The 13,396-nt window shown below is 39.4% G+C and overlaps 1 protein-coding gene across 5 annotated transcripts in view; it reads right to left on the bottom strand.

Moving 5' to 3' along the window:
• myo16 (myosin XVI) overlaps positions 1–13,396 on the bottom strand; it is a 104,373-nt gene that overhangs the window by 64,545 nt on the left and 26,432 nt on the right. For all 5 annotated transcript variants that reach the window (XR_005692196.1, XM_040005452.1, XM_040005453.1 and 2 more), the window contains exons 3-4: positions 5,564–5,634; positions 5,071–5,214 (exon numbers count right to left, since the gene is read on the bottom strand). Coding sequence is in view for 4 of the 5 variants with exons in the window: in XM_040005452.1 (XP_039861386.1) it covers positions 5,071–5,214; positions 5,564–5,634 (215 nt within the window). In the remaining variant the exon portion in view is untranslated. The remainder of the gene's footprint in view (positions 1–5,070; positions 5,215–5,563; positions 5,635–13,396) is intronic.

Here is a 13,396-nt window from a genome sequence, read left to right as displayed (position 1 = left end):
TTATCCCCCCTCTGCCAAACCCACACCGCAACTACACAAACACACACTCCACCCTCACTCCCTCAAACACTTATGGTGCTTTGCACCCAGTCGTAATCTGCAAAACGTCCTAATAAACCTGAAAGCAGTTCTCATGGTGCCTCTCTTAGCATGCATGTGAGTATTACACAGTGGGAAGAGAAGAAGTGTGCTAATCCACACGTTTACCATCAAGATTCGGTAGCGGTAAATAGATGTGCGGCAGAATGAAGTTATTACCTGACAGACAGATACATTATGTCCTCTCTAAACATCCACACCTATACACCTCTACAAAAAGCATCCGGAAAAAACATTTAAACATATAGAATATGAGAATAGAACAGCCCTTTACTGTCACTGTACATGTACAACAAAATTGTGGAAATATGTTGCTGCCCATTCTGAGAAGGTTAAAACTGCACAAGCAGGACATAATCCTGCACCTGATACTGTTATAAGACAGGGCTTTTCATCCGAGAGTGAAACAGTCACAAGAAGGAAATCAGCAGAGATGTGAATGTAAAAATGCTGGTTTAGCTGTACAAGTTCTAACAATAACAACCAACTGTCATTTAGGAACAAAAAAAGGTATCATGGCACACAGACCTCAGCCAACAGACACAGATTATGAAGCAGGAGCACTAGGCACCACCAATCCAGTGACATAAATCACACATGATAATTGCTGACAGATATAAATGGGTTTGTGTTGTCTGGCAGTCAAACGTAGTGCAAAGGGGTTATAAAGTTGAGTTGTGAGCCCCACACAAGCCAGCACCATTATGATGGATCCACCAAAGACATCCCAGAGATGGAAATCTGTTAATGCCAAACTCCCTGTGGTTCATAATGGCAGTTGTTAAACACAGTGACTGCTAAAAATCAATAACAACTAGTAAATGTGTGTTGAAAGCTGTCCCTGGGGTAGTTACTGCTGAGCTGGACACCTTCGGTGTGAAAAGCTAACCAGCACTGACAGCTCGCATACAATGAGGCATCAGTCCAACGTATGTCTGACAGACCAGTAAGCTTCTGTCTTAATCAATACAGCTGTCTACAGCTGTTCTTCTGACAATTTATGTAGCCTAGACAAAAAAAATGCTACGTTTACTGAAATCGATTGTAGTCGGATCATAGCCATAGCCCCAACCACAGCTCAGAACAGCAGTGCAATCTGCTCTGTACACATAGAACCATTTAGACCTTCAACCTACTCTTCTGTTCCCATGTTTTACTTTTGTGACAATTTTGCTTGCTTTTACAAAAAGAGCAGATGTTGCAGGAAAATAAGGAATCATGATTTCATAAAGATTTTAAGTAATGTGCAGCACAGAAAATCTTTTCATTCTACTGAAAAACAAAAATGAATATATAAAAAAAAATAAATTTGTCAAAAGTATAGGTTGAATGAAAAAGCGAGGGGGATGAAAATCTACCCGATGAATGCAAATATGAATGTCCCAAAATAAAGAGTACGTAATACATTTCCTGCTAATATTACGAGCAGTTTTCTGGGACCTAGCTTATAATGCACTAAACGACTAAGCAACAGTTGCCTGATGAACCACTGTGATGTTTGGGGGTTGCACTGCATTATTAGCAGAGAGGCAGAGAGAGTGATTTCAACTGATGTCAAGTGAAGTTCAGTGCAGCCAGAGGCTTGCTGTTAAACGTCTGACTTCAAAGGACTCGGAGTTCACAAGTTCTAAATTCATTATTTACAAGCATGGAAAGTGGGTTAATTCAACGACTGTACCCGTGCTGGATTTTGAGCAGTAAGACAGGAAATTACATTTTGCAAGAGAACCTGCTTCCAGTCGATCACGTGATTCCATTCCTCTCCTAGCACAAGACTGAAAGCTAGCATTTCACAGAAAATGAGAAAATAAAAGGAAAAAAAAAACAGAAGTGGTTTTGTTTCAAAAGGTAGAAACTTTGACAGGAACTAAAACAGAGCCTCCAGATTAAAGACAAGAGGAACAATCTGACTTTCACAGAAATTCCAACATTTCCAGTGACACTGGGGGTGTGTTAGTGTATGTTGCATGTCTGTGAAGGCACCAATCGTGCTTTCACAGATGCTGCCATCTCGACGACACCTGTGTCAGGACAGGCCTGTCTAAATGTACACCAGTCACATGGCTTCATAGTTAAAGAGCTTGGGTTCTAAAATGACCTGCCTGCAGTCAACTCCTGTTGCTTGCTGAAAACATTTGGTTGGGATGGAACAAAAAGTGCAAAAAAGAAGCCTCTAAACTGCTGAGCAACTGAAATATGAATTTTAGCCTCTGTCCTATTTACAATTAAACAAAGGGTTTTAAAGATCTGCAAATATTTGAATCTTTATTCCCATTTTATAAATTTTGGGAAATATAGCTGTAGTATTTTCCACGCTGAACCGCGAGTTAATCCTACTAGGGTGTCAATAACAAACATTTACCAGAACTGGAGTGTCAATGGTTTCTGGAAGGGGTTTGGAAATGGGCTGGGAATGACAGAGCTTAGAAATGGCTCGCTCTCCTGCTGTTTGGAGGGAGGAGATAAGAGAATTAACATTACTGCCAATCCGGATGCAGAAAAGCAATTCACTCATATTTCTAATCATTCCCCCCATCCCTCTACTTTTCCACATGACAAGCTTGGTAACATCTCTGTCAGCAAAAAAAGCACTCTGTTGCTCTGAGAAGGAACTGGAAATCAAGGACAGGGAAACAGAGGACAAAAGGAGGGAAATAGCAAAAGAGATGATGGAGTGGAGACAATAGGTTAGTATATACTAGCAACATTATTCCTTCTTGTGCCAATCAAAGATAAGGGTGCCAGTCAAGCTCCTCGAGTGAGGCCATTGTTAAATAAAGCCGTTACATTCACAGGGAAGAGCTTGCAATTAGAGCTCTGACGAGGGAACAGCCTGACAACAGAGCAGAAAGACTGGAAATTGGCAAGAGTCTGCGGTGAAGGAGTTGGGTGTCAAAATGAATAAACAGAAGAAAAGGGATATTGGATCTCTATTGGAAATACTGTTGGACTGAAGCTATTTTTGCCATGGTAGACTGAAAGAGCTTGGGTTCTCCTTTCAGAAATTATACTCCCTTGCTGTTCATAGCAGAAAAAAGAAACTCGAGCGTTTGTCTTACTATGAAGTGAAAAATTCACCCCAAGGAAATTTGCACCATTTTGAAAACTCAAATGTTTGAAAGTGTTTCTTCCTTTCACCCAAATGTTGTCACGAGCATGCGCAGGGACACGCTCACAGAAAGCACAAGCAAAGCCAAATACAGTACTGTGCAAAAGTCTTGAGCTAGCCCTCATTTCTTTTTTGGGTTCCAAAAGAGTAAAGTGGTCCTGAGCATTTCTCCAGGTTTTCTGAAGGTCTTTCAAGGTTTTTCTTTGGACATTGGCTGCTTTTTCACTCAATTTCAGTCCAATCCTTGTACTGTTTTCAGAGGAATGTTTTTTTTCTGGCTTATTACACCACTTAACACTACTAAGCATAAAAAGCAACCTAACTCATGTGTCTACACATAACAGACAGCTTACCAAAGAACTCATTTTAAATATTATTATTATATACTTTATTACTAGAAACCTGTTGCAAAAACAACATCGTTTATTCCTGTTTCTTTAACTGAATCTACAAAAAATTTCAAATATAACAAAATTTGAAGAGCATAAAATAGTATTTTTTAACCCGTGATAAATTAAAAAATCAGAGGACAAGTTGAGGACAAAATAGGTTGCAGGTCTAAAAACCAGTCTGCAGCAGATGAACAGTGTCTGAATGCACTTAAGAATTCCAGAAAAGACCTGACAAATAAATTTACAAGAACAAAATACACATAACACCAAATAATAATGCTCAAGCTAAAATCACACAAAGTCAAAGTTTGTTTAATTTACTGTGATCCCTTGTGTCTTAATATTTCAATAAATTTCTGCACCCATTTTCCTAGCAAAATATAAAGAAATGAGGGACGGCTCAAGTCTTTACTGTACTTTGTGTTGGTAAGCTGTAAAAATGTCTGAACTTCTCATAGTTTTTCATTTCTAACAAATGTTCTTCCTTTTTCTTCCCTCTTCCCCTGTTCTCTTCCAACAGAGCAGAGTTATGCGTCAATATGGCCCAATTTATGAGGAACTAGTTCTTTCCTGATAGCGAACGGGAAAAGTACAGAATCAATCTCTGTCTCTCTCTCTTTCTCTCCCATGGCATTGCCCATCATGAAAGCCCCTGAAAACACAAGTCACTGCATTAAAGTGCATTTGACATACATACAGGACACCCTCCCTAAACAAACTAGGCACCCCACATGCTTGTAGGGATATTAAATGCACGCAAATACACAAACACTATTAATTATCTGTATTCTTTTTTCCTGGGAAATACTTCAAACGTACACATTCCTCCCAGGAAAATCTCTTCCCTTTCCCACAGACAGGAAACACCAATCACTCAGGACCCAATCAGCAGAACCAGAATCCACTGGATTCTACACAGTTCTACACCACATGCAACCCTCTCTGCGTCTAATCAACACCAGCGCAGCAAACTCAGCCCACTCAGTGACTGGGCTTCATGTGCATGCCCTCCTTTACAGCTGGCACTGCTCTCATTATGGACCTAATCAGTACAACCAGGGCTCTTGTCAAGACATTCTCCACAGAATAGTCTCTCTCTTTGATATGATGCAAATGCCGAATTCCACATATCCTAATTTTCGGAGATTCAACCGGATTTGTGAAAAAATAAAAAGCTCTGTTTCAGATCCTCAGCCACACAAAACCCCTCATCAATGGAAGATGCTCCACTTGGACAGAAAATTCTTGATGACTAATGTGAGCCAGTAGTTCAAAGCTACTTCTAAATGAAGCGTGAGTACCAACCAGGTCCAACACACTAATCTAATTTGTAGCTGACACACTTGGAATTGCAAAGATCAACCAGAAAATTACAACTACAGCCAAAACGTGTGTCCTTGAATGTCTCTGTATGTTTTCTTTTTTCCTTCCAATATACTGCATGGTCATGTTTGAATGTGTGTTTCTCACCACCAGCAGCAGCAGCACCATATCAGCATGGTCACACACACAGGCTACATGTAGGGCTGTCCACAGGTCTTCGTCCTGCAGGTTGACGCTCAAGCCTCGTTCAATCAGAAGTTCTGCTGCAAAGACATTGTCATGGCGGGCACACTGCAGAATGCAAAAAGAAGGAAATTACAGTATTGTTAGATTTATTGGAACCACAGGAGTGGTTAAGTGCACATACACTAATAAGTTGCAAATATGGAAAAATGTCCAGCAGTAGTAAATAAAATTTTGCCACTGTCACGGAGGAATGTAATACATTTTTGCAAAAATAAAGGCATGGAGAACGGTTATAAGTATAAACATGTTACATTTATATGAGTGACAATATCATTCTGTGAGGACACAAAACAATGTCCTGATTTTTTAAATCTGTGCATTAGAAATGCAGGAATTCCAGGGAAGATGAATGTGAGTGTTAAAAATGCCACTTCCTGTTAGGGACATATCTTACCAAGTGTAGCAAGGATCCCCCAGAGGAAATGGGAGTGTTGGGGTCAACACCTTCTTTCAGGAGGCGCAACACTGCAACACACCAAACATCCATATGTTAGCACCTGCTGTTTGCGAGGACAGGCAGCGTGCTTAAGGCAAGCACAGTAGACACATACGCAAACACAGGCATCACTATGAAAACCGATGTGTGTCGAGTGAGTGTCCTCTGACTGTCCTTGTTACGTCAGTGCGGATCAGTGTTAAGTTGTGCGTGCATGTTTGGTAACCCCTGTTTTCTGACCTGCTGCTGGGGCAACAGCGAGCCACGCAACCCAATAATACACTGACACAGATCTACTAAAAGGAAACATAAACCATTACAAACAAGCTGACACAGTCAGACATAAACAGATAAGCAGACATGGTTAACACAGATAAGCAGGGTCCCAAGATTTTGCTATAAATTTGATGTGTTTTTAAAGAAATAAGTGTGAACGTAGCAGCACACAGTGACAGAGCGAGAGCGACAGGACACTGGGGTGTGCGACAGATGAATAGAGACTGATAGTCAAACAAGAAAGGCAGGTGGAGCGCTGTAGTTTGGACACATGTGAATTCAGTGACACTGACAGCACTAGACGGCTGCTGACTGAACCGAGGAAGACCTTATACCAACACTGTCACACAATCCCACCACATATGCCACATACACAAACGCATACAGTCTGTTGCATTAGCACATACATGAACATCCACACCGAGCCATGGCAAAATATTACACTTTAAAGTTTTTGCTAAAATCTAAAGGAAAGGATCTGTTAAACATTACTGTCTTAAAATTTACTAGCATTGCAAATGGATTCACCTGCGATAAATATGTGGATTTTATAAACACAGATAACTGTTTGAAGTGTGCATCGTGCATTTACACACCATCCACAACTACAGTATATGTTAACGAACTAAAACACCAAATCAGAAATCAGGGAACAATTAACAATGAGCTGGTTGGCAATAAAAATTCAGAATTATCTTCAGATATTAAGCAAAGTAAAAAAAAAATCTCAATAATTTAAACATTTATCAATCTAACGTAATATGATGTATGGTTTGGACATGGCAGACCTGAAAACAAGATTAGAAATGAGTATATGAGAGTGACAACTTAGGCTGAGCAGTTTGAAGACAAAGTTAAAGGCTGAGATTATTTGGGACACATACAGAGCAGGGATAGTGGATATATTGAGAAAAGCATGTTGTCCATGGAGTCGTCAGAAAGGAGGAAAAGACGACTGCAGGAAAGGTTGATGGATGTAACGCAGGAGGACATGCAGGGGGTTGGTGTGCAGAGGGTTCATGTGTTGGTATAAGAAAGGGGAAAGGGTGAGATGGAAGAAGAGGATATTCACTAATCACTTGGTTGGCCTATCATTGTGGAGGCACATGCACGCATATCAAGCAAGACAGACATTATACAAAGAATGTTTTTCCATTCTTCTCATGGCTGCAGTGCTTAATAGCATTTAAGTGGTTGATGAGTAATAAACAGACCAGCGCTGGATCCAATCAGCATAATTATCTCCTCAAGTCTCCATATGCTGTGGAGACGCAAGACTGTAAAACATCAATTAAAGTACATCTAAAGCTGAATTAGTTACGGGGGAATTGATAATGTTCCTGCTTTCTTGTCTATTAAACAATATATCACAACTCATCAGTGAACTCAGAAGGGCAGTTTTTAAGAATGTAAAGCATCTTGTGATTCACAAATGGTAAAAGTTGGTATATTGAAGGTTGGTATTTTTCCTGGTTAGGATAGACTCGGGTTTTAAAATGACCCAACTGATGGAGTTAGTTAATAAGGAGCTTTCATTCAACCTGCCTGAATTTTATGGCCCACAGCTGCAGACAGGTCAAGGGTCAAGTGGTTCATAATGTCATCAAGTAGCAAATGGGGAAAAAATGTTTGTCCGACAATATGGCCATCGGGAATCAATAGTACTGTTGCACGCGTGTCCATCTGTTGTGTGCATTAGTAGTAAAGCTGCCAGCTATGCTAAATATCACTAATATTGAAGGCTTTCATTTAAAAATGCTTTGTGTGTCTTATGATCCCAAACACATTTTGTATTATACCTTTATGTAGCTTAGATTAATATAACAGTTATTATTCATTATTGTAATTTGCACTGCTTTCTTACAATGTCTTACTTTCGCTGTTTTTTTAAACTAACTTCATTTGTACTTTTTTTGCTTTTGATCATTACTGTATATATCTCCAAAGCATAAGGCTCTTACCAGGTGCCTTTGGCACTTTAACTTAACTGATGTTTATTGCAGACTGTACTATTTTTATACTTTATACTTTATAATGCTGCTGTAACACAACAATTTCCCTTGTGGGATCAATAAAGTATCTATCTATCTATCTATCTATCTATCTATCTATGAACACTGAAACAAGTTTTGGTTCCTGTAGGCAATATTCCTGTCAAGTCAAACTAGGGGCATCCAATTATCCCTGTCTAACGTACGTCAAATAATGGAAGACAATAGCAAACAAAACCCCAAGACTTTGTTCTCAGCATAAACATGGTATAATCCAAAGTTCAGATAAAGTTTATACAGAACTTCAGAAGCCTGATTTAGACAGCTCAGGTAGGTGTCACCCAAAGTTTGAGTCTTTTTAGTGCAACATTCCCTCTTTATGTCACTAAGTCTTTACAATAACTAAGTGCAGAAACAGTAGGCAGGGGAAAGTCAAATTTAATACCATGAGCTTCCAAAAAAACCTGAATGTATTGAATTTTATCCCCCATTTGTTTCTATGGAATCATCTTTGCAAAGGATCTGTCAAAGTCCTGCCTACACAGAAGTAACGATTAACACAAGCAAAGTTTATTGAAGAAGGATGAAACAGTGTAAATCCATAGTTTAAATCATGGCTTGACAGACTAAATTAGTTCTCGATAACTCTATAATCCCAATAATCAGCTTAGGTAATGGGATTTTAACTACAAAAGGAGAAAGCCATTTGTCAAGTCAATAGCAAAAGGGATACATTACACTGTTTGTCTTAAAGCTACTAACGACAAGCTGTTTTACATTATGAGGTGATGCCACATTATCACGTAACTAAAATGCAAAAGGAACCCTGGAGTTGTGGCAGCTATATATTTATCTCACAGTACAGCCACAACATTAACTGTCTTTATATATTTATTAATTTTTATATGTGAGTCGGTGTATGTAAGTGTGCCACCCTTCAATCAGGCAGTGAAATGAAGAGTGCGCAAAAACTAAAGTCAACTATCTTTTCTGGACAACCACAAAACAGCTGTTCAAGACGTATGTGCAGTTTCCATGGCAACCACATAGGACCTGATAGAAAAAGAGTAAGCACGACGGAGAGAGAGAGAAAGAGGAGAGAGAAATCTAAATTAGCTACAGATTGACATGTGGACACGAATAGAGGATTATGACCTTGATAACTACTCAGATTCTTAAAAGCCAAACCTGTGACATCTTATTGGCCTTCTTCTTCTTCTTCCATGGAAAAAATACTTCACAGCTACATCCCTACAGTAAGATATTATAAATACAGCTACATCCAATGCATAAAACTGTACACGAAGTTAATCAGTAACTCTCCTGAAAATCCATGCTTTCATTTAGATATTAACTCATGCTTGTGTTCAGCACCTTCAGGACCTTTTGCCTACACAGTAAATTGCAAAGTATGTGCAATTCACTGTTACAAAAAGCAGTTCTCCACTCAGGAAAATTAGATTTACATATTGTTGAACTGGAACTGCTTGAAATAGATACAATGCCTCACGCTGACTGTTGTGCAGATACAGTGCAAGGTTGGATGTACTTTTCTCATGGCTCTCTTTTCAATTCTGTGGCTCTTCTTTCTCTTGCTGCACCGTGACATTCTATGAATCTGATCAAATCTCTGTAATGTGTGCTCCATAATGTGCCACTTACATCAGCATTGCCAATTTTCTTCATATGGCAACCAGACACATTCTTCTCATGTAAACTATCATTCCTTGGCAGCTCTATATGAGATTACGTTCAAATCCCTTACTCTTATAAATGCGTCTGTCTCTTGGGTCCTTATCACAGAGTCATGATCACAAACGGGGGGCCGTCTCACCTCACTGCCCCATGTTTTTGAAATGAGTTTTTCATTCCTCCTTTGTTTCATTCATGATGGAAAAACACAAGTGTAGAGTTTTCAAATAGATAATGAGTCTTGTAAGAGGGAACAGGGTACCACTGCCTACTTATCCCCAGAAAAGGCCATGTAATGGAATTCAGCTTCTGTAACCATGTAATAAATGCCACCGAAGGGGGGGCAATGCACGCTCACAGTATTTGAAGTATTTAATAGACAAAACCCCTCCATAAATGTTGACTTGCAACTTTGTTTAAGTTGCGTCCTCCAGTGAAAGAAACACATTACTCTAAAAAACAACTCTCAGACAAATGGTGCTGGTGCATATTTTATCTCGCTTTCTTTTTTCTACAATGAAGCACTGGAATTCTCCTCGTAAAATCATGCCTGCAAAAAGAAAAAAAAGAAAAATTGAAATTGCTTATTTGTGACAGTAAAGGGAAAGTGGGACCGCAAATTGAATGTGAATGCATTTTAATCCGTTTTTACAGCCGGCCATTTTAGGGGAAACTGTCATTATGTGTACTTCTCTTCCTTTGTGTAATTTTAATTAAAATACTCAAACATAGAAAAAAACATCTAAATTAAATTCCATCTTCAAACCGAGCACAACTGTAAGAAATGACTTCATAACATTCACATCCTTTGCTCATTTTACCTGTCTGGATGAGCCTCTGTAGGGACATTCATGATGACTCATCAAATGAAGTATACATTTAATATTAGAAGGTCAGAAAAGTATGAATTCCAGTGTAAAGTTTCATTGCAATATGACAAAAGTTGTCATTAAAGCACATTTATGAAGGATGGCAAAAAAAAAGGGCTTCTTTTTCTATCAGCTCTGTGGGCCTAGGCCCTGTTCTGTCAAAAACATGACAGATGTCTGACACCCTTTTAATCCCAGTGTGGTGCACTGAGGGAGATATCAAGTGATGTTCCCTAACATCCCTAACATATTTACTTATTTTTCTTCCCCTTTGGTTAAGTTTCACCACCTAGGGGAGATTATATATAGATGGAAGGCTAACAGAACAGAGCTAAGTGTCTGAAACTTCCCATAAGACTACACTACACATCACAGTGACTTCAACTGTGGTCCAGCACATCCAGCACACAGTATCTAATGATAACAGATGGATATAGTTATGATTATGGATATAACAGAGAATTCCTTTGAGTTAAAATGTATTTCGCGGGCAGTGTCAAGTGGATTCCTTAAACTTTGTATTGAAGCTTTGCTTCACTGATATAAACACATGGTGTTTAGTACTTTAGGTGTGATATGTTTCTAAGGAGTGCTCCAAAACACTCCACATGACTGGAAGCTTTTATTACCTCCACTTTCCCGACTTCCTCACTGTGGAGAAGTGATTGCACTATGAGTCCCTGTGCTGTGCCTGCAGGATGGATCTATACACATTGATCAATAATGAAAGATGGCCATTCAGACACACTTCACACAGTAATTACACTTCCATATAGTGCACACTGAACAGACACGCAGCACAGGCACAGGGGAAACACGCTCGCCCACTGGTGCAGAGACCGATCCAAATAACAATATTTCTGACTTGAGTTGGAGTCCCCACTGAGGGGACTGTGAATGCATACGGTTGCATAATACAGGTAATCTTTACTGCCAGCAGGAGAAAAGTAGGTTTGACCCGAGGTCTGCGGCAGCTAAAAAGGCCAGGATACAAGAGACACTAAAGGATCATGAGGCTATGAATGTCTTAAATGACAAGCCATTAAACAGTACTGGTCTAAAGAATGGATGTTCTAAAGCAGAGCTGCAGGCTTCACACATACACATGCATGCAAAACAACAATAATCATTAGAAAACAGCAAATTGTTCTAACACAACAAAGTACTGGTGATTTTCTGTGTAAGATCTGATATATGAATGGGGTGCACAGTGCAAAACTGGAGCTCATGAGATTTCGGTTTTTAAAGAAAGATGCGGATACAGTCCACAGATGTCTTAAGATGAGTTTTGGAATTGTACCAATCAAAAAGAGGTACCAAAAACCTCTCAAGATTTGATAACCAAAGTTGGAGAAACCAGCACAAAATGTCATTAAATAGCATTTTTGGAGAGTTAAGACATGGTAAATATTAGTAGTAGGTTCCATGGTTACGAGAGCAACAGCTTCACATTCTGATGATTGCTTTAAAAAAAAAAGAAGCAGTTTCATCAAATGTCAAAACACAAGTGAGCCAGATGTTTGCATATGACAGATAAACCCGTGAACGAAGATGACGTGCAGTATTCTCAGATCTACAGCTAGAGCTGTGTGTCCGTGGTATATCTAACCTTAACCCTGCGATATCCTTCGTAATCCAAAAGCATCTTTGCTGCTGTTATTTAGCTTTATCCATTTTCCAATGTTCCCTTTTCTCAGTGTGTTTGCCCTTCCCTCTTCTCTCTCCCTCATCTTACTTCCTGTACAAGACGAATGATAAGAAAAACAAAATCCTTTTGTGACTGCGTGTGTGTAGACTGTGTGTGCATCTCTTATTATCTGGCTGTCGTGTCAGCAGACAAAGTTTCAGCACCTCGTGCCTCGATTTTTTAAATTGTATTTTTTAGTTAAGGCTGAGTCTTATTTGCTAATCTCTCTTTTTGTGTCTTTTTCAGTCACAGTTTCTTAAAGAGCTATGAGTCACCTAAACATCTTTAATTATTTTTCAATAATCATCACCGTCTGGAGCAGACGGCGCTGACAAATTAAGTTGAGATATTTAAATGTATTCAAGATAACAGACATTTTAAAGATACAAGTGTATCTTTAACAAGTATATCACTTGAGCATACTCTAGAAGGGATCCATGAAATGATAGCTTAATCGTAATGCTGAAAGCATAAAATAATTAAAATATTGGCTTTTTTTGGCAGTCATACAGTATATGATCTACTGCTTAAATGGTGACTGTGTTTAAACCCCAACAACAGCTTTTTGGAAATCAGCCAGGCATGATACACATAGCTATAGTTCCAGTATAGAGCATGAAACTGATGTGCGGCACACAGAGTTCATAGCTATTGCTAATTTCTAACCCTAAGTTTAAGTTTGCCAGTGCCAAATATGTTCCCACATTACTCTGGGGACAGTCCTGGCCTGAAGCAAATCCTATCACTCTTTATAAAAAAGGCTAACACGAGCAGAGATAGTGAGAAAAACGTATCACTTCGAGCACCAGCACCACTGAAGAATACTAAAGAAGAGGCATTGTCAGGATATACAGTACTGAGTGCTGATGGATCCAACTTCCAAGTGTTAACTCTAAGTGGTTTGGACAGATCCTTACGCAGAGGCACTGACCCAAAAGAACCAGACAGGCTAGCATAAAAAGAACAGCTGATGAATCTTAAAGCAGTATTTTTCTTCAAAGATAAAGATATGAAGTGTTCCCTTATCTACAGACGCCTCTGCATGAATCTACTATTTTGTTTCATTCGGAGCCAGTTCTTGTTTTGAGCACCAAATGGTCACAAAGCCCTCACATAGCAAGACAAACGGCGGCCTGGTACCACTTGAGCGCCATGGTGGGGCTTAGGTGATTAGGCAGAGGAGTATGCGATCCATGCCAAGCCAATGAACCCTGTTTTCAGGTTGGCTTTAGCAGTGGCACACCAGCTGCTCCCACAGACCCCAGCTGAATCTTAC

Source organism: Simochromis diagramma, unplaced genomic scaffold (genome assembly GCF_900408965.1).
Source record: "Simochromis diagramma unplaced genomic scaffold, fSimDia1.1 OVJJ01000501.1, whole genome shotgun sequence".
In the NCBI taxonomy this organism is placed as follows: Eukaryota; Metazoa; Chordata; class Actinopteri; order Cichliformes; family Cichlidae; genus Simochromis; species Simochromis diagramma.
The sequence above is the reverse complement of the archived record's forward strand: the minus strand, read 5'-3'. Positions and strand labels throughout refer to the sequence as shown.